At 32.8% G+C, this 18,916-nt stretch overlaps 2 protein-coding genes across 3 annotated transcripts; both read left to right on the forward strand.

The window, feature by feature from the left end:
- Positions 1-1,491: 1,491 nt before the first annotated feature.
- Positions 1,492-7,639, forward strand: LOC106712516 (myelin expression factor 2). Of its 2 annotated transcripts, none has more exons than XM_045682741.1 (11): positions 1,492-1,676; positions 1,783-1,989; positions 2,369-2,531; positions 3,013-3,088; positions 3,681-3,798; positions 4,004-4,150; positions 4,297-4,638; positions 5,074-5,290; positions 6,042-6,172; positions 6,821-6,956; positions 7,573-7,639. In XM_045682741.1, exons 2-11 carry the CDS (start codon positions 1,807-1,809, stop codon positions 7,626-7,628), a joined length of 1,569 nt encoding a protein of 522 aa, XP_045538697.1. In that variant the 5' UTR covers positions 1,492-1,676; positions 1,783-1,806; the 3' UTR covers positions 7,629-7,639. The 2 variants fall into 2 exon arrangements, with proteins under 2 accessions (XP_045538697.1, XP_045538698.1); XM_045682742.1 differs by having other exon boundaries at positions 1,493-1,676; positions 6,060-6,172.
- Positions 7,640-12,152: 4,513 nt separating this feature from the next.
- LOC106712498 (pickpocket protein 28-like) lies at positions 12,153-17,665 on the forward strand. Its single transcript, XM_045683004.1, has 12 exons — positions 12,153-12,181; positions 13,497-13,568; positions 13,832-13,910; positions 14,261-14,374; positions 14,432-14,526; positions 14,836-14,947; positions 15,055-15,224; positions 15,575-15,680; positions 15,840-15,991; positions 16,125-16,249; positions 16,694-16,987; positions 17,506-17,665. Exons 1-12 carry the CDS (start codon positions 12,153-12,155, stop codon positions 17,661-17,663), a joined length of 1,506 nt encoding a protein of 501 aa, XP_045538960.1. The 3' UTR covers positions 17,664-17,665.
- Positions 17,666-18,916: the final 1,251 nt, after the last annotated feature.

Below are 18,916 nucleotides of genomic sequence, written 5' to 3' on the forward strand. Positions count from 1 at the left end.
ATATGGGTTGATGATTTCTTTATGATGTCTAATAGTATAGAAGAGTTAGAAAATATCAAATTGTATTTATCTACAGTAATGGAAATTCATGTTTTGGGAAATGGAAAAGAATTTCAGTTTTTGGGTCTTGATATTAAAAAATGTGAAAATGGTAATATTACTGTGAGTCAGACTAATTTAATACAGAAAATATTGTTAAAGTTTAATATGACTGATTGTAAGACAAGTAAAGTTCCTATGCAGCCTAAGCTTAATTTAACTAAGAGTAATGAAAATGTGAATTGTAAATTACCTTATAAAGAATTGCTCGGAAGCTTGATGTATTTGATGATAGGGTCAAGGCCAGATTTGTGTTTTGCTGTGTCATATTTTGGACGTTTTCAAAATTGCTATGATAATGTACATTGGTCTCATTTGAAAAATGTTTTAAAGTATCTAAAGTATACTGTTAATGTTACTTTGAATTTTGTGAAATCTAAGTCTGATGTTCTAAAAATTAAGGCTTATGTGGATTCTGATTTTGCATTTGATATAAATGACAGAAAGAGTATTTCCGGTTATGTTATAAAATTAAATGATAATGTTTTGAGTTGGCATTCTAAGAAACAATCTGTTGTGGCTCTTAGTAGTTGTGAGTCTGAATACTATGCATTATCAAGTTGTTTAGTGGAAAGTCTTTTCATAAAGAGTATATTAAGTGAGATATTTCAGTATAAAGAGATAATATATGTTTTTGAAGATAACATGTCTACAATTAAAATGGCTAAAACATGGGAAACAAAGAGATTTTGATATAAAATTTCATTTTGTTAAGGATTTGATTGCTAAAGGGTTAGTGGAAATTTCATATATAGAGACTAACAAGCAGTTGGCTGATATAATGACTAAGTCGTTGAGTTACAGTAAGTTTAGATCTTTTTGTCAGGATATGAATCTTATCTGATTGTAATATTGGAAGGGGGTGTTGATGAACAATATTAACAATCTTTGATATTTTTATAATCTATGTTCCTCTTCCTTTTCTTCATTATGGCGGACTGGTGTGTGACTTTGTAACCTTTGTAACGATGTAATGGTGCCATATTAAACAATTATTATAATAAGTTACTCTTATTTATTCACTGCCACTACCTGCTTTAATATAATTTATAGTGTTAGTTTCAAAAGAGGCAACATTGGACCTTGCCAAGCTGCCATTACGCAACATTAGTCATGCCTCAACTAACAACTAAAATTGATGACCTGCAGATCAGCTCACGATTAGCATGTGTGAATCAGATCAGTGAAGCGGCTCATAGCTCAGCTTAATTTGTACCTGCATAGAAATATGATTTGCGTTTCGAGCTACGACTGCGACTAGGCAGCTCGCGGCTCGTCGATTAACATAGTTATGGTACATTGAAACAAGCCGCAAGCTGCATATTACTTGTAAAGCCGCACTCAACGGTTTAAGTCTATGAGATCTGAACTATTGAACCGGTTCAGTGTTGATTTAACACGTCTACGTGACATCAATAGCAAGGCAAGCGATACAAGTACAAGATAAATTAAAAAAAATACACAGTAATCCGCCATTTTTGTTGAGATTGTAAATTTAGTTTCCCGCTTTACGTTTATAGTTTTAAAAATAAAGTTATAATCATAGTACATACTTTGTAATCAAAACATAAGTTAAGGTAAGTTAATATTTGACAAATGCAAACTTTATAACTCTTTTTATTTTTTTATGTACGCCGGCATTTTACCCCTAGATTATTACTTTATTTGAAGTAATGTTTTAAGAGAAATTGTTCCAAAGCAAGGGTCATGGATAACCAGAAAGAAAAGGAAAGAGACCGATCTAGACGTGGGGACAGGCCTTCCCGCTTTTCAGATGTTGAGAGAGATCGATCAAATGATCGCGAGCGAACGGAAGGAAAACGATTGTTTGTGTCAAATATTCCCTACGAATACAGATGGACTGATCTTAAAGATTTATTTAAGGAAAAGGTAATTGTGACCTTGTGACATATAATAATTTTAACAACTAACCAAGTCAATAGCAAACATTCAATAAACAAAAACATTATCAGACATATTTTCATAATAAAAATTTCTCAACACATTTCATGTACCACGACATCATTAAAACCTGCAAATTAAACAACAATGTGCACTTTTTTAATAGATAGAGAATATGAGTTTGACCAATTAATGAAAAAACACTATGTTTAATATTTCCTACCTGTGCCACAATTCCTTTATAGAAGTAATCTGATCATTTTGCCAAATCTGAGAAAACAAATAAATATTTTCCCATTCTAAAATTAAATGATTAGCCATATTATCCATGATGCATTGGTTACTTTAAATACTCATATCATTTCAGGTAGGTGATGTAGCCTTTGTTGAATTGTTCACCGATGATCATGGAAAGCCTCGGGGATGTGGTGTTGTTACTTTCTCCACTTCGGAAGCTGCAAAGAAAGCTCTGTCTGTTATGCATAGATATGAGTTATTTGGACGGAAACTTGTATTGAAAGAGGAAATGGGTAAGACGAGCAATAGAAATAATATTTTCAAAAATACAGCTAGAATTTTTGTACTAATTGGTGCTCAAGAATAATCCTAAGATTACCTTAATGAACTTGTGATGTACAAATTGTATGAATATAATAATTTAATGACTAGAGCGAGAGATAGAATGTGATTGTGGTCTTTGTGATATTAGTGAATTTTTAGCTAAATCCAATACAGTCAGTCCTGGATAAAGAAGAGTAAAAGGAAGTGCAATATTTTTTCTTGCATAAAGAGGTTTCTCTCTTAACTCTTCATGCGTATGGAGTTGGGACTGGATAATGACTTGCGTATAGAGGTTTCTTATTAACCCATGTTCAACTCTTATAGATTTATGATTCAATGACTAATCTTATGAGCTTGGTGCCTACAAAGGTAGAGAAAAACTAAAGAAAACATGAATGGATATGTGTAAGAAGGGAGGGACATTTTATCTTAAAAGATATATTATTGCAGGAAATAGTGATAGAAGTAGAAATAATACAAGATCAGGTGGAGGCAATTCCAGAAATGCTAGAGATGAAAAAGATAAGTGAGTATAATGTTTCTTTTACATATTAATAAATAAAAAAAATTCTTTATCCTTACTTAGTATTCAAACTGATAATGAGATGTAAATTTTCTTGTTTAAAATTTCAAGGATCACTTGTATTGGTTAATAGTAATTACAAAAGCATGCATTTAGACAAATATATTTAAATTTTTATTTAAAGATTTTTTTATATCAAAAGGTAGCAAACAAGCAAATGGCAACCTGGGTTTGTCGAAATAGCGAGGCCACTGTTGCCTATAGACATCTGCAAATGCTGATGCATTGCTTACCTTTAGTCAACGGAAAAGGGGACACACAGAAAGAGGATATGTCCCTTCTTCCGCCAAATCAATTTTCTCTTCCCATTCTTTTCTAATAAGAAAAGGGTGGGAAGGGAAAGAAGACTAGAATTAGGCCTCTGGCACCACACTCATCTGACGAAACGCGGAATTGCTTCCCCTACATGCCTGTCTTTTGTGTGGTAGTGGTATTTCACTGGTCGACCCGGCCTATTCATGCACCCAACAAATATTGTTATTGCGGGATCTACCAGATCTACTAGATTGTAAATGTTTAATATTTATGTCTATAGTTGGGGTCCGAGTAAGCCAAGGGAGTCTGAGAATTACAACACCTATGGCTTGAGTCTACAGTTTTTGGATTCAATCAATGTTCAACCACCACTTGTTAAAAAAGTGTTTGTTGCAAATGTAAGTATAAACTTCATTAATATTTCTATGTTTAAATGCTAGATATAACATACTAATCAATATAAGATATTAAAAACAAGTGATTTTGGAAAATATTAACAAGTTAGATGAATAAACTATTTTGTATACTAAAAAGATGAACAATAGACATTAGTTTGTAGAAAATAAATCTTAAAAATAACTATGGTTATGATTCATTGTTTAGTTGGACTACAAAGCTGACCGAGCAAAGATCAAGGAGGTGTTCAAAATGGCAGGAAAAGTGTACAACATTGATTTGGCTGTGGACAAAGATGGGAATAGTAGAGGCTTTGCTGTTATTGAATATGACCATCCAGTTGAAGCTGTACAGGTAAATTATATCTTGTTAAAAATGAAATGTTTGTCAAATATGAATGTTGTATTAATTTGGTAATTTGGACTAATGTTGATTGGAAAGATTTTGTATTTGGACTGGAAAGATTGCTGTTTTGTCTTTATAAAGTTTCAAATTTTCAGGCAATTTCAATGTTCGACAAGCAAATGTTGTATGACCGTAGAATGACAGTCCGTATGGACCGCGGTACATCAGATAAAAATGAGTTAAAGCTTCCGGAAGGATTGAAAGGTATTGGGTTAGGTTTGGGACCTAACGGGGAACCATTGAGAGATGTCGCTAGGAATCTGCCCCAAGGACAGAATACAACGAACATTGGTTTGTCTGGAGCTAACACGGCTATTGGTGGGGGAGTACTGGGTGCAGTGCCTACAGCAGGAGTTGCGCTCAATGGCCTCGGTACTGGCTTACCTGCAACTACATTAGGCACAAACGCTGCACTTGGGGGTGGCTTGAGCTTGCAGGTATATAGTTATATAGTCTATTTTAGATTTATAATTTTACTAATAACAATTTAAGTTTATAATAATTAACTAGGTGTTGCCTGCGACTCCGTCCGCGCAATTAAAAAACAAACAAGTAGCCTATGTTCTACATAAGTGCCAAATTTCATCAAATCAAGATCCGTTGAGATGTTCCAGAGATATTTTGTAACAAATATTCATCCATATAAACTTTCGCATTTATAATATTAGTAAGATTAGCAATTCCTTAGCCTGTCTAAAGACAAATAGCTGGGGCTACTTACACATAGAAAAGGTTTTCTTTCAATGGTGATTTTTTGAAAATCAAACTGAACAATGAAGCAGACAGCAATTTTTTTTTAAATATTAGATTTATCACTTCATAAACAATTTTAATAAATAATATGTTGATTGTTGCGAATTTTTTTTTTGCAGGCTCTAGGGTTGACAGGTCTGGGAGCTTTACAGAATCAATTGCTCCAACAAGGTTTGACGGCTAATGATCTAGCAACGGTTCTCTCAGCGCAAGCTAATGTTAACACAAACAATTTGGCAATGAACTCAACGGATATGACACCCAACATGATGTCAAACACAAATCTAAACAGTAATGTTATTGGCAACGCTGGTCTTAGCAGTGGACCATTATCAGGTATTTATTATGTAGACTGTAGAGCGTCGATTATCCGAACTATGGTTATATTCTTGCCTTTAGGGAGGGGGTAATCTTCAAAATACCCTGTGTTCTAGTGGAAAGTCAGTTATGTGAGACATACTCATTAAAAGTCCCTCGGTAGCCACCCTCAAGTCGAACTGCCTATATAATACTAGCGACCCGCCCCGGCTTCGCACGGATGCAATGCAAAATATACCTACTACAGAATGTCCTTATACACAACGTTCACAGCGTTCACATTAGAAACCTTTAAATTTATCAGTGTTTCTCTACTATATTATGCATTTATTATACATACAAACCTTCCTTAAGAATCACTCTATCTATTAAAAAAAACCGCGTCAAAATCCGTTGCGTAGTTTTAAAGATCTAAGCATACATACGGACATACAGCGAAAGCGACTTTGTTTTATACTATGTATATTGATGTTTCAAATAAGAATGTGCTTTAGCCTTGTTCTATAAAAAAGCTGGAAAACTTTAATTTTGTAAGCATATTATGTGTATCGCTTGTTGCAAATAAATGCCTAAATATAGTAAACAATGGATACAATACATTTTACATTTAAATTCTTAAATTCCTCGGAAAACAGTTGTATCTCTATAGAGTTAAACTAGTTCTTTGTAAACTCTTTTCTGATCACACATTTCCTATTACTTCGGATGATCGACGCTTAACTATAATTGATTATTTTATTAAGTAAAATTTGAAATATTCCTCTAATAGGTTTTGGTCCTGTTCCAGGTCCCAACAGACAGATGGTGAATACATCAGTCCAAAGTCAGAACTATGTCAGGGACACGCGGCCGGAACAAAGTTCAAGAGACAAAATATCTGACATGGTTATAATTACTAATGTTAGTATGATTTTAATTGTCTTCTTTTAACTTTAATCTATATATATAAATATATATAAAGAAAGTCGTGTTAGTTACACTATTTATAACTCAAAATCAGTCGAACTGATTTAGCTGAAAATTGATGAGGAGGTAGCTTAGATTTTTTTTATCTTGTGTGCTTTTTTTTTATTCTGCGCGGACGGAGTCGCGGGTAATAGCTAGTATTTTATAAATATGGTCAGGTTAACCTGATATCCAGTTTAACAGCACAATTAGTTAATTTAATAGCACACGAAATTAGTATAAATGCGTAGATGTGTGAATGCACAAAAGGTGAAAGAGGTTTTTCAGTATCTTGCCAAATGAAAGACTATTATTCTTGCCTACCCCTATAAGTCACGGGCGTGAGTTATTTTTTTTCTTAACTCTTCATTGCCCATATAATAAAAAGGATTACAAAAAATTACTGAAACTAGTTTTCATATACAGCAAGGTTGCCTTGATGCTGAGTTATGTTGTTTTTGTGGTTCACAGACGTAACACAGATGTGACCATGTATTATAATTTAAAACAAAAATTGAGAGATTACCGTAATGTAATGTAATACGATTATTTACATTGGAGCAATCTGTTTAAAGTACATTTGTATTTGATTTGTATGTTCAGCTGCCGCCCACAGTGACATGGCAGCTGATACGCGAGAAGTTCAGCGAGTGCGGCGACGTCAAGTTCGCTGAGATGACAGCCTCTGACACTGCTGTCGTCAGGTTCCACAAGGAATGGGACGCTGAAAGGGCTATTAGTATCCTTTTTAATAAACAGCTAGTTTTGTTTATGCTGGAGTTTTTAACATGTCAAATTACTGAGATTTATTTAATTAAAATACAGTCAAAACCGTTTATAGCGATATCGTTTAGAACAACATACCGGTTAAATTGACCAAAATCAAAGGTCCTGGCTGAATATTATTACATATCTTTCCTATTAATACCTGTCACCGGTTGTTACAACTATCGGTTTTTACGACTCAATATGAGTAGTCCTTTCGATGTCGTTATATCAGATTTTGACTGTACATTTTTATTGGGTTTAAAATAAAACAAGTTCAAAAACCGCTCTATAAATAATTTTCTGTCAATTAATAACTAATAAAAATCAATGAGATTATAAAATGCTTTATGTGCCTGTGTACATCTAATATATAAAATTCTCGTGTCGCGGTGTTTGTGGTTAAACTCCTCCGAAACGGCTTGACCGATTTTTATGAAATTTTGTGAGCATATTCAGTAGGTCTGAGAATCGGCCAACATCTATTTTTCATACTGCTATTAAGTTTTTTTAACTGCGCACGGACGGAGTCGCGGGCGACAGCTAGTTATTATATACAATGCTAATAATTTTCCTATAGAATCTTCCAGAAATGTTTGACAGGACCCGCATTGATGGCAGGACAATTGATGTGCGTTTCTTCTAAGTGACATCGAGTAAAAAAGGTTTGAACTTTTTTTTTTCAGTGAATACTGGTTTTTCTAGTTTTGAATAAATAAATTGTTAAACTATGCGAAATAAAAGATGTAGCTTAAAAAGATTTGTGTCATAGACTAATTAAAGTACAAAATGTTTTAAATAACTGTTATATCAATTTTTGGAGTAAAAATCAATTGATTATATTATCTGTGCATGTAGCATGTTTATAATCTGGTACTAGAAGTCCAAATTTGATTAAAGACTTCGAAAACGTCCTATTTAAGGTGGTCTATTGTTTTCGTTTGTATAAACTATCTGTTTCAAAGAACCCCAAAGAAATATCCAAAGGTGTTGATCAGAAGACATTTTATTTTTGAGAACATACGCCAACATTGGTGAACGTCAATTATCGCAGTTATAATAAAAATAATAAGTATTTTTCTATGTTGCTATGACATAGTTTCGATATAATTGCATTGTAAAAGGCACTTCACCAAAATGGGTATTTCGGACATGGCTGTATGTAATTTGACGTCAAAAGAGTAAATAAAAAAATACCGTCTTATTTGAATAACCTGCACACAAATTGTTGATCGTCAAATATTGGATTTTTTTAGGTTGTTTTTAAGATTACATTTTTAGTTATTTAGGCTGCGTCAAAATTATAATTTAAAAACACTATTGTAAATATGCTCGAAGTCGGGGCTTTCGAAATTTCGCTTCCCAATCACAATCACTAACTGAAGTTCGTATGTGCTGGTTCGTAATTATGCTCTGGGACTAGGTTTTTAAGACTTGTTTGGTGCCAAATACAATTTTTGTTTATACCACTTGGGTAAGATAGCGACGTCTATTTGTCTAACATTCGTGTAACGATGGCAATTTGGCAAGCTATTAAAAATAATACTAGAGACGGCGAGATGGAAATTGAGCTTTTCATTCACTCTGCTCCGGTTCGGTATCGGTTGTTATTTGAGAACAATGTTATAGTGTATTGAAGAGTAGGTCATTTCTATACCAACTAGTATCGATAACGTCACGAAATTTGAACCTACCAATGGGGAGAAAAACTGCCTTATGCTCAATTTAGATATCACGACCACGAGTGACAAAAGAACTTTTGTTTATATACAAAGTACACTGTGGATTGTAGTCATAGCAGACTTCTGTCAAATTTCACACAACGAATTTAAAAATAAGAAATTTTCCAAAGAAAGCTCATAAATTATTTATAACAAAAAATGGCTCTTTTTCCAGCTATGGATTCATTCCGGAGCTCTTTAACTCCGGCACAGTCAAAAAGGAAAAAAAAATTAAAAAATCACTGAATAGATTACAAATATCACAGATGACGTATGATGACTTTGACAGCTGACAGCGGATTCTTGGCGCGTACGCCATTTACTGTAGTGCTTTTAGTTTTTCTCCCTATTGATATATCGTCGGTGCGACCATTTATGTTCTGCTTGTGAATTGATTTTTTTGTGTTTTCAGGCATGTGGTATCGAAGTGTGTGTGTCGGTGTGAAGGCGTGTTGTCGTCGTCTTGTCTGAGTCGCCGGCGCCGCTCACGTATCACCTCTCACGTCAAGTGGTCGCTCTCCCTAGACCTAGACTCACCCCTTAATATCTTGTATCCTAGATTAGTGTAGTGTTAAAGTGTCTTATTGTTTCATGTACGAGGTTTTTTCAATAAATAAATTACACTTGCGAAGGATGCATTTCATATTCCTATCATTGTTGTGGTACTTTTAAGAAGTTGGTATTTTTTTAAAGGCAAGTATTCAGTCTTTAGGTAATGTATATTTTTAAATTTCTTTTTGGTATGTGGTGATCCAAGGGATGCATTGGATGTTTTTTTTTTTCTGTGGGAAACAATATTTACATAGAAATGTTTTTTACACATTGAATTTCTATGGCTAATGGTGAAAAAAATGGTTGCTTCAAATGTTTGGTTTATTGGCACAATTTCAAATGTACTGCGACTTAAAGTGGTTATTGTGATGACTAAGGAATCTTATTTTCTTTCTTGACAAATAGCTTAGACACTTCGAAAAAAATCAGTGTGACACAAATTGCTAATTAAATTTGGTAAGACTTGTTCTAGGTAAGATCCTTCAAATTGGTACACTATGTTATATATTGGTAAATATGTCTCTGTATTATTCAAGGAGAGAAATGAACCACATGAAATTAATAGATGGAAAATTTTTGTTAATTAAATTTATATTTGCTCCGTTCTATTGGTTCCTGTATTAAATATTTTATAAATTTTGATGAATCTGCATTGTTATTTTACTTCTTTTTGAAATGTTCTTCACAGTAGGAGATATGTGACATTTCCATCGTTTGTTTCAAGGCTCATGGTAAGTTCATTCTATTGAATATGGGTTATTTCTTATTTGGGTTTTGCATGGAGTACAATTAGAATGACGCAGACTACATTGAAAACATTTTACTTGCAAATCGTATGGACTTATTGGACCTTATACTTGTTAGACTTGTTCAGCAATGTTTCTGGTGCGAAACAATTGGTCGTTGGTGGGTTTTTTATGACGATTTCTGCAATCCTGTCATTGTGATTATGTTATTCTACAAAAGATTTTTTATTTATCTACGATTATTTTATTGATTTAATTTTCTTTAATTCTATTATATGAATTACAGGAATAGTTCCAGTGAATTAAAAAATATGTCACCATAGATGACAGATGTGGTGCGAATTCAACAGAATACAATGACTCGTCTCAAGAAATAGAGGGTAGTCAGAAAACACTTGTGCTTAGGTAAGCTTTTTGATTACAGCGCCATCTAGCGATTCTGTCAAATTTATGATATTTGCGTACTCATATTTTAAATGTATAAATATAAACATAATTGGTTGTTTTTATATTTGCACAATTTTTACAGAAAAGGTAATTTTGATTATTAAAAGGTAGTTAAAAGTTATGCAAAGGTACTTTTGATTACAAGTGTATTATTTTAATTCCTTTTGCAGTATGAGCTGGCAAATGTTCAAAAGAGCTTCACAATCTGGTTCAACAGCGCCTTCGTCAATATCTGATGACTAGAATGGATTAGTTTGCTAATGACGTTAATGAAGATTAAGAAATAATTATAGAACTAAAAGGTAAAGTAAAATTATTAAAAGTATACTTTTATCTGATCTAGAAAACTGGTTTTATCTATTTATGTTATTTTTTAAAACTAAATTTATAGATATTTTTTTAAAACAAATTTTACTAAAAAACAATTGCCTATGAGTAATAAATTATCGATGCTGTTTTTTTTTTTTCAGAAGACATTCAAAGTTTTCTATATTTTCAGGTAGCATGTTCAGAAAAAAGGCAACCGGCTTTGCAACAAGGTGTATGGATTTAGATTACGGGCGTTTACTGTATCGGGATGAAAACCATCCTAATTTACTAGTGATTTCTCAAGACTTTCTCGACGAAATTAGTTGCTGAAAATAAATTAAAAAAAATATTTATTGTTCAATATAATTTTATTAATACTTGTAGCTTTGGTTCCTGATGATTTTAAGACAAAGTTTAAGTTTTTAAAAATAAAAAAATTGTAGATATAATGTTGTATTATTTAACCTAAACCTCAAAAACAACCTAAAAATATTAAAAATATTACGTTTTTATATTTTACCTTATATATAAATAATTTGTATGGTAAAAATAACAAATGAATACAAAAATAAGAATAAAATATTAATAAACAAATTAAATTTGAAACAGTCTGCTATAGATGAATCTGTTCCTAAAGCCTTTAAACTTACATTTTTGATTATTTGAACATCAAAAAGTGACTCGACCTATTTATTCTCTGGTTCTCGATATTCGCAATCTAAAAGTAGAACAATTAAAACCATATTTTTACATTGGATAACCTAATTGGGCTTTCGTATTTCAACATTACACTACGACTCAGAAAGTAAGTCGAAACAAAGAATCAGACAAAACTGCAAGGAGTAGCTATTCTTTATTACATTAAAAATTAACTCTGTTGTAGATATGACATGTAAACTATTTGATTTTTTTATTGATTGTCCTCTACGTACTTCTATCAGTGCTACGCATATGCGCTCTACGAATTTGCTACACACGATTCTACGAACCGCCACGTGTATGCTACACCAGAGCTACGCACACTAACTGGTTGCTACGTACTTACTACGCCTAAAACTAAAAGCAATTCAGCACACATTGTAGGTTAAGTTTCAATATAAATGAGTGTTACGGATTTTATTATTTTAACAAAAATATCTGGCCTATATGTTACAATAAATAATAGAGACAGATACAGAAGTTTTCCTGTAGGTACTTAAGTTGCTTATTATTACCATTGTATGACAAAAAATAATCTGAAGTAGGGCCGGCTTTGTTTGTACACAATTTATTTTCCATTAAGTATACGTTACATTGATAGAGAAAACTATAGAGTGGCTACTAAATGTGTTGGTTTTTGATCTGCGAATATATTATTGAAAAGTAGTTTTTAAGAGCAAATTGTCTCACTACGACATGACGAGTATCGTGGCTACGGGTAATACGTACAGTAAAATGGGTATTTATACAAACATGTTTGGTATGAAACAGTGAACAAAGAAGCATGACCTTGAATGACCTTGTCTCCGATACATTTAAATAGTGTTAAAAAGTGAATCTCGAAAGCAAAATGACGTGTTTTATATTATTTTACGGGTACAATAAGATGTTTTGCATCACATTTACCACTAAATAATTTGCCTTGTATTTCAAACGGCCAGGGTTAAAGCATTAGTGTATGTCAGGCAGCCAGTCCACTCCGCGTCAGAGCACACTAAAGCCGCATTCACATTTGCCTGACGTGTCGTGTCGTGATGCTTTCTGTCGTGATGGCTACTGTTCACATCTATGTGACGCGTTATGACGCATTTTTAATCAGTTCCATTATAGCTCTCGGAGAGTTTACACTCGATCAGCTCGTCGTCCATACCTTCTGACGCGTCATAACACGACACGTGCGCGTGCACACTTCTCTGACGCAGTGTGTCGTGTCGCTGCGCCGTCCCCCGCACCTCACCCAACTGACGCGGACCGGGATCGCTACTGACGCGACACGACACAAGCCATCACGACACACTGCGTCAGAGAAGTGTGCACGCAACCATATTAATTGTATGAGACCGATACCTTTCTGACGCATCACGACACAACACGTCAGGCAAATGTGAACGCGGCTTCAGCCTACCTGATGTGACGTCACTTGCATTAAGTCTCGAGCACCGGACATTTTAGCTAACCTAGCAAACGAAATGTCAATAAGGATTAAGGCACACGTTAAATATTAAACAAGCAATTCTAGTTTATTCATTTGTTTTAATTTTTAGGAAAAATTAAGATTACACTATCAATAATATGACATAAGGTAGATTTACTTCATTTAACTGAATTATCGAACACAAGTTTATTTTTAAATCAAATCATTGAATAAATAAACCTTGAGTTTTAAGATTTTTCATGAGAACAGTAAAAGAATGTCACTACACATTTACACATATTTATTGTTTATGATACAAAGGGCTCAATGCAAATAAGAATCTCCTTTAGTTCCGATAGGAAGCATGTAGTACAAAAAAATAATCATTATTTTCTACTCCACGCACGCTTTAGTCTTACAAATCATTAAGCACACGGTGCTTGTAGATATTAGAGTTACTATTATTACTTTTCCCTAACAAGAAGTTGTGTGATCGTAAAATAGCAATTAAATTATAATAACAGCTGCATAATAAAAAAAATAATGTTTAAAATATTGCAGTTTAATAAAAGGTTGAAAAATAAACGTAAGATCGTTAAACAAAATAAATTTATAAATGATATCAGATCTAATATCAAGAATTCGACAACTCACGGTTTACCTTATATTGTGAACCAAGATATACATTGGATAGAAAGGTATGCTGGTAGATTCCCACTTTCGAGACAATTGTATAAAGTACTAGCTTTTACCCGCGACTCCGTCCGCGCGGAATAAAAAATAAAAAACGGGGTAAAAATTATCCTATGTCCGTTTCCTGGTTCTAAACTACCTGCCCACCAATTTTCAGTCAAATCGATTCAGCCGTTCTTGAGTTATAAATAGTGTAACTAACACGACTTTCTTTTATATATATAGATGATCGTCATACTCAAACACACATAATAATATTTTTTTCCAGGTTATTTTGGACATCGAGTTTCATATTCTCACTAATAATTATTTACAGTCTTTTGTCATCTCAATTTTCACGGTTCATAGTAAGTATTCAACGGAATTTTCATCATTATCTGTCCACAGTTGCACGTGAACTTTTTAAAATGATTTACACAGTTCGCCAGTTCCAGTGATCAGAACAGAATTATTGGTATTCTATTATAAAGAAATCATAAGTCGATTAAGAATCTACTTTACCTAAAATATAAATTATAAGTAATAACAACCTTTTGACTGAATTTTGAATTGTCCTGTGTGATATGTGATCGAGTGACACATTAATTGGGAGTCTCAGAGCTCCTCGGTGGGGCAATGACGAAGAATTGCTTTTTTTTATGAAGAAGATTTGCTTTAAAAATTGCTGTGATTTCTCAATTATCTTTTTTATTAACAGAATTCACCGACGGTAATGAGTGTTGAGATGGATTACTTAGAATGGAATATATCATATCCAGCTCTCACATTATGTCCAATAATAAAAACAAATTTTACAACTTTTAATAATTTAGTGAAGTGAGTAAAATTTATTTCCGACAGTCAGGTTCCATTGTCTAAAAATTTATAGAAATATCACTTAGCTATTTTGGCGTATTCAAGAGGCCGCTTGCTCTTTTGCGATTCGATTAAAAATATAGACGAAATGAGAACCTCCTTTTTGAAGTCGGTTAAAAGTAACTACGAGTCCATCCATGCATTCAGCCTCGCAACGCCCACTGCTGGGCGTAGGCCTCCTCCAAAGATCGCTACGATGATCGGTCCTGCGCAACCCGCATCCAGAACACTCCCGCAACCCTGACCAGATCATGTGATCGGTCCATCTTGCGGGAGGCCTGCCCACGCTGCGTCGACCTGTACGTGGCCGCCATTCTAATACTTAAGCTTTACAATTCTTCGGGCAATGTCGGTTACTTTGATTCTGCTGCGGATCACATTACTACATTACACTACGAGTATTACTTGCTATTACAGGGAACTGTCTAACAAAACGGGAATGTATCTCGAGTCATATGTATGGGCTATAGCAACAGCCTCTGTTCTGAATTTAAATACATTAGCTTTAACAGATCCCGGTAACACTAACGTAAGTAACAAATATATATACAAATAGTCAAGTAAGCTGGATCACAGACTATATTAAAAAATGGAACTATAATTACATAGCTACTGATGTATTTTGTTTTATTTCAGCCAATAAATCCTGAAGACTATGCTGAAACAGCTGCTATGTTGTTCAATCAATTTGACAAACGCGCTCTAACCACAAACTTTAACTATTCTCTGTCTATACAATCTGCTATGACTGAATTTGGAATGTGTCATGTTATTAATTCTAATGTCGCCGTATTTGATGACCCACTGTAAGTGACTTTCTGTATTACTCCAAAAAATACTGTTTGGTTTAATACGTGTTTTAACCCTCTGACCGCTGCCAATTGATATTATTGACGTAAATATATAGTTATATGTATGTATCACGACAATGCTTTCGGTATAAATACTTCATTGTTTATTAGACAAGATTGCATTTTGTAATCCTACGCATAGTAATGTTTCAATAGCCATGATTTGTAAAAAATCTGCTCCGGATGCTAGAGTTACGGTTCTAAGTTTTTATTTTATTTTAACTTAATAGATTTGTTAAAGTTAATATATAATAGGTTAGCTTTGAAGATAATTCTGTATAATAATAAGTATTTCATGTTTGCAGCAAATGGAGAAATAACAATGTAAATTATGTTAAAACTAATGTCGAGTTGTCGGCATTTGACGCAGATTTCTATGCCGATATTATCAACGACGATGTTGTATCTCATGTTCGTAATATTTCTTTCTATAATGTAATTATTGTACGTCAATAAACAATAGTAATTCACTGAGTGATTTAGATCGTAGAAATCGGTCGTAAAGTATTTGCCGAAAAAAATCAATATTAAATCAAAAAATGAATTATTTTAATATGTTCTTTTTCTCAGATTTACGTACACAGTCCGAATGAGCCAATGATAAGCACCTTTCCATCATACACTGTGGACTCAGATGGCTTTATGACGTACGGCTTTCAAATATGGAGCACAAAAATATCGAATGAACTACGATCTGCCTCAATACAAGTCCGACAGTGCAGGTTATATAATACGTTAAGGTGCCTCTGCAACCTTAAACTGGTCCTAGTACCACGTTTAAAACGGAAGCTAAAATCTTGTAAACAAACTAATATATATTTGAACAAAATTATATATATTTTTAAACTGTTGTAGATTTCTCGACGAGCCTATAAGTACGAGGTATCCAGTGTATTCATACAATAATTGTTTATTGGAATGTCGTATTCAGTTAATTTTAAAGCTATGCGGTTGTGTACCTCACTTTTATAAGATCACAGGTCAGTACAGATTTAAATTCAGTGATTTATTCGATTCAAACTGTGTTATTATCATTAGAAGAAGTCCATTTAATTAATAAGTAAAATAAATGAAAAAACTTTTTACCCCGTTTTTTTTTTTTATTCCGCGCGGACGGAGTCGCGGGTAAAAGCTAGTAATTGATATTTTACAAAAAGGAACTAGTTTATGTTTCGCATGAAATTATTTTACAGCATTAAAGGTTTCTCGTTAATAAACAAACTTTTGTACATTTAAAATTTTTGCATAGTAAATTCATACATTAATGTTTTGAATGTATATGGTATTTCGATACACGGTTACCGGAAAGCTTTCCTTTTATCGTCAAAAAAAAAACAGGTGTAATATTAATATTCTGTTATGTTTTACAAAAAAGTACGCTATTTTGGTGATATTTTTCAGTAAAAAATTTCTTAAATCTTCAGGAAATGAACGCACCTGTAAACTATCCGAGCTCACATGTTTCTATCGAAATAGAAAAGAGATCATGGCACTCTCCGTATCTAATGAGACATTGATGAAATTTACTTCGAGAGCACACCTACCTAGAACTCCTAAAGACTGCTCTTGTTTGAGTAACTGTGAGACGGATATTTATCGTAAAGATCGCGAGGAATACACACCTGAGCCGTCTGCTAGTAGAGTGAGAATAATTTTTACTGCGTTCCCGAAAATGAGAATTGTAAGAGACAGGATTTTCAGTTTTTCTGATATGTTCTGTAAGTAAATTTAGCCAAACTTTTACGTTTCTACATCATCATCTGCTTTATAGCTTTTCCCAATGCTTTCCGACTTTTCCTTCTTTCTTTATACCTATTGTTCTATCCATCCATCCATACATTCGGCCTCGTAACGCCCACTGCTGGGCATAGGGCTCTAAACTAGGCATATACTATTGTTACTATTACCCAATAGTAAAAGTATTACAAAAAAGCTTTTTTAAATTGAAATTGGAATCAGTTTAATAGTTTTGGAGTTAAACGGAATACAATGTCTTTATTTTTTATATTCTTTATAAGTTTTTTAAGAAATTACCAAAAATCACATACCTTTTCGAACTTTTACCACAACTTCTTGGTAAGTCCTAAGACTTATTAACATTTACCAATTAAAACATAATTATATATATTTACAATAATAACATTCCTAACATTTACCAATAATACCTAAGTATTATTGGTAAATGTTAGGATTCAGAACAGTACGGTCCTATACAGTAATATGTTTATTTTTTCAGTAAGAAGTGGGGGTGTGGTGAACACCTGTATTGGATCCTCCGTAATATCAATAATGGAACTAATTTTAGACGTATTCAGATTTCCAACATACTACCTTACGCAAATAACAATCAATTTCGTTCAAAAATTAACATATTATGTTTTGCATAAATTTTAATAATTTCAGCTCAAACTTAAAATAGTAAATAACGATTGTCATGTTTTACGATCATAAATATATGTCTAGGTTTATTTTTAATTCCTCGAAAGACATAAATATTGTTGAATGACATTTAATTTTCGGAAAAACGTAATTATTTTATACAGTTTTAAACATGCAAACCTATTCTAACCTTTTTGATGCTATAAATAAGATAAACTTAATTAAACTATTTAGCACTGATTTATAGTTTTGTTATTAGTGTTTAGAAAATTAACTTTTTGATTAAAGTTTATTTTTAACTTTATTTTCTTTAATTAATTCTGTTAAAATTTACCCAATTCATGTAATTTGTAATTTGATTTTAAGTAAATATGAAATCTTACGAATATTATAAATGCGAATGTTTAGATGGATAAATGAATGGATGGATGGATGGATGTTTGTTACAAGATATGTCCGGAATAGCGCAACGGATCTTCATGAAATTTGGCACAGAATTAGAAAATAATCTGGAAGAACACATAGACTAGTTATTAAGTATTTTTTATGCTTTTTTTAACAGACAGAGTCGTGGGCGACAGCTAGTATAATATAATTCTTTAATTTAATTATTATAATAAAAGTGCCGGCATTTTCAATTATTAATACGAAGAATTAAAACAAGAGAAACGATTGGTAAATTTCCAGATAACTGTTAATTTTTTTTCCATTTGACGACGATTTTAGCAATGATTAAACCTTTTTAAACTGAGCTCTACTGCAATAATAAACGATATACGAGTACGTACGTATCCATTGTCGAGTCGAATTCTATTCATTCCGATTCGCATAAATTAAATTGAAAAATGTTTTTCAATTACATTAAATGACTGTATTTGTTCGATTTTGGTAAAAAATTCACGCTTTATTTTTTTTTGTTACTTCGTAGTAATCTATCAAAGGATAGTTAAGTAATGACATTTGTCGCTGGTAAGTGGTCATTTAATAAAACATTGAAGCATCAAATTATTATCAAAATTAGAATATTTATTTAGAAAGAAAAAGTTCACCTGATATTAATTACTATAAGTATTTATCTGGACATAGGTTTATATAACTTTTTTATGATATATATATTTTTAAATACATTTAATAGACGGTGACAGAATATGCAAAAAACATATTCCTCTCTCCAATCTGTATGATAAAGCTGATAGCAGCATCAAGCACTGGCTTGATAATCGACAGACATCTATCGTAGGCTCTCAGATTGTTATGAGTACTGACAG

Source organism: Papilio machaon, chromosome 20, assembly GCF_912999745.1.
Source record: "Papilio machaon chromosome 20, ilPapMach1.1, whole genome shotgun sequence".
NCBI classification, from domain to species: Eukaryota; Metazoa; Arthropoda; class Insecta; order Lepidoptera; family Papilionidae; genus Papilio; species Papilio machaon.

Excerpts from the sequence above, each read along its gene's own strand:
- LOC106712516 (XM_045682741.1), top strand. The coding sequence starts at position 1,807 with ATGGATAACCAGAAAGAAAAGGAAAGAGACCGATCTAGACGTGGGGAC. Across the intron at positions 1,990-2,368 it reads AAGATTTATTTAAGGAAAAG|GTAGGTGATGTAGCCTTTGT; the intron begins GTAATTGTGACC and ends ATATCATTTCAG. Across the intron at positions 6,173-6,820 it reads ACATGGTTATAATTACTAAT|CTGCCGCCCACAGTGACATG; the intron begins GTTAGTATGATT and ends TTGTATGTTCAG.
- LOC106712498 (XM_045683004.1), top strand. The coding sequence starts at position 12,153 with ATGACGAGTATCGTGGCTACGGGTAATAC. Across the intron at positions 15,992-16,124 it reads ATACAAGTCCGACAGTGCAG|ATTTCTCGACGAGCCTATAA; the intron begins GTTATATAATAC and ends AAACTGTTGTAG. Across the intron at positions 16,988-17,505 it reads CAGTTTTTCTGATATGTTCT|TAAGAAGTGGGGGTGTGGTG; the intron begins GTAAGTAAATTT and ends TTATTTTTTCAG.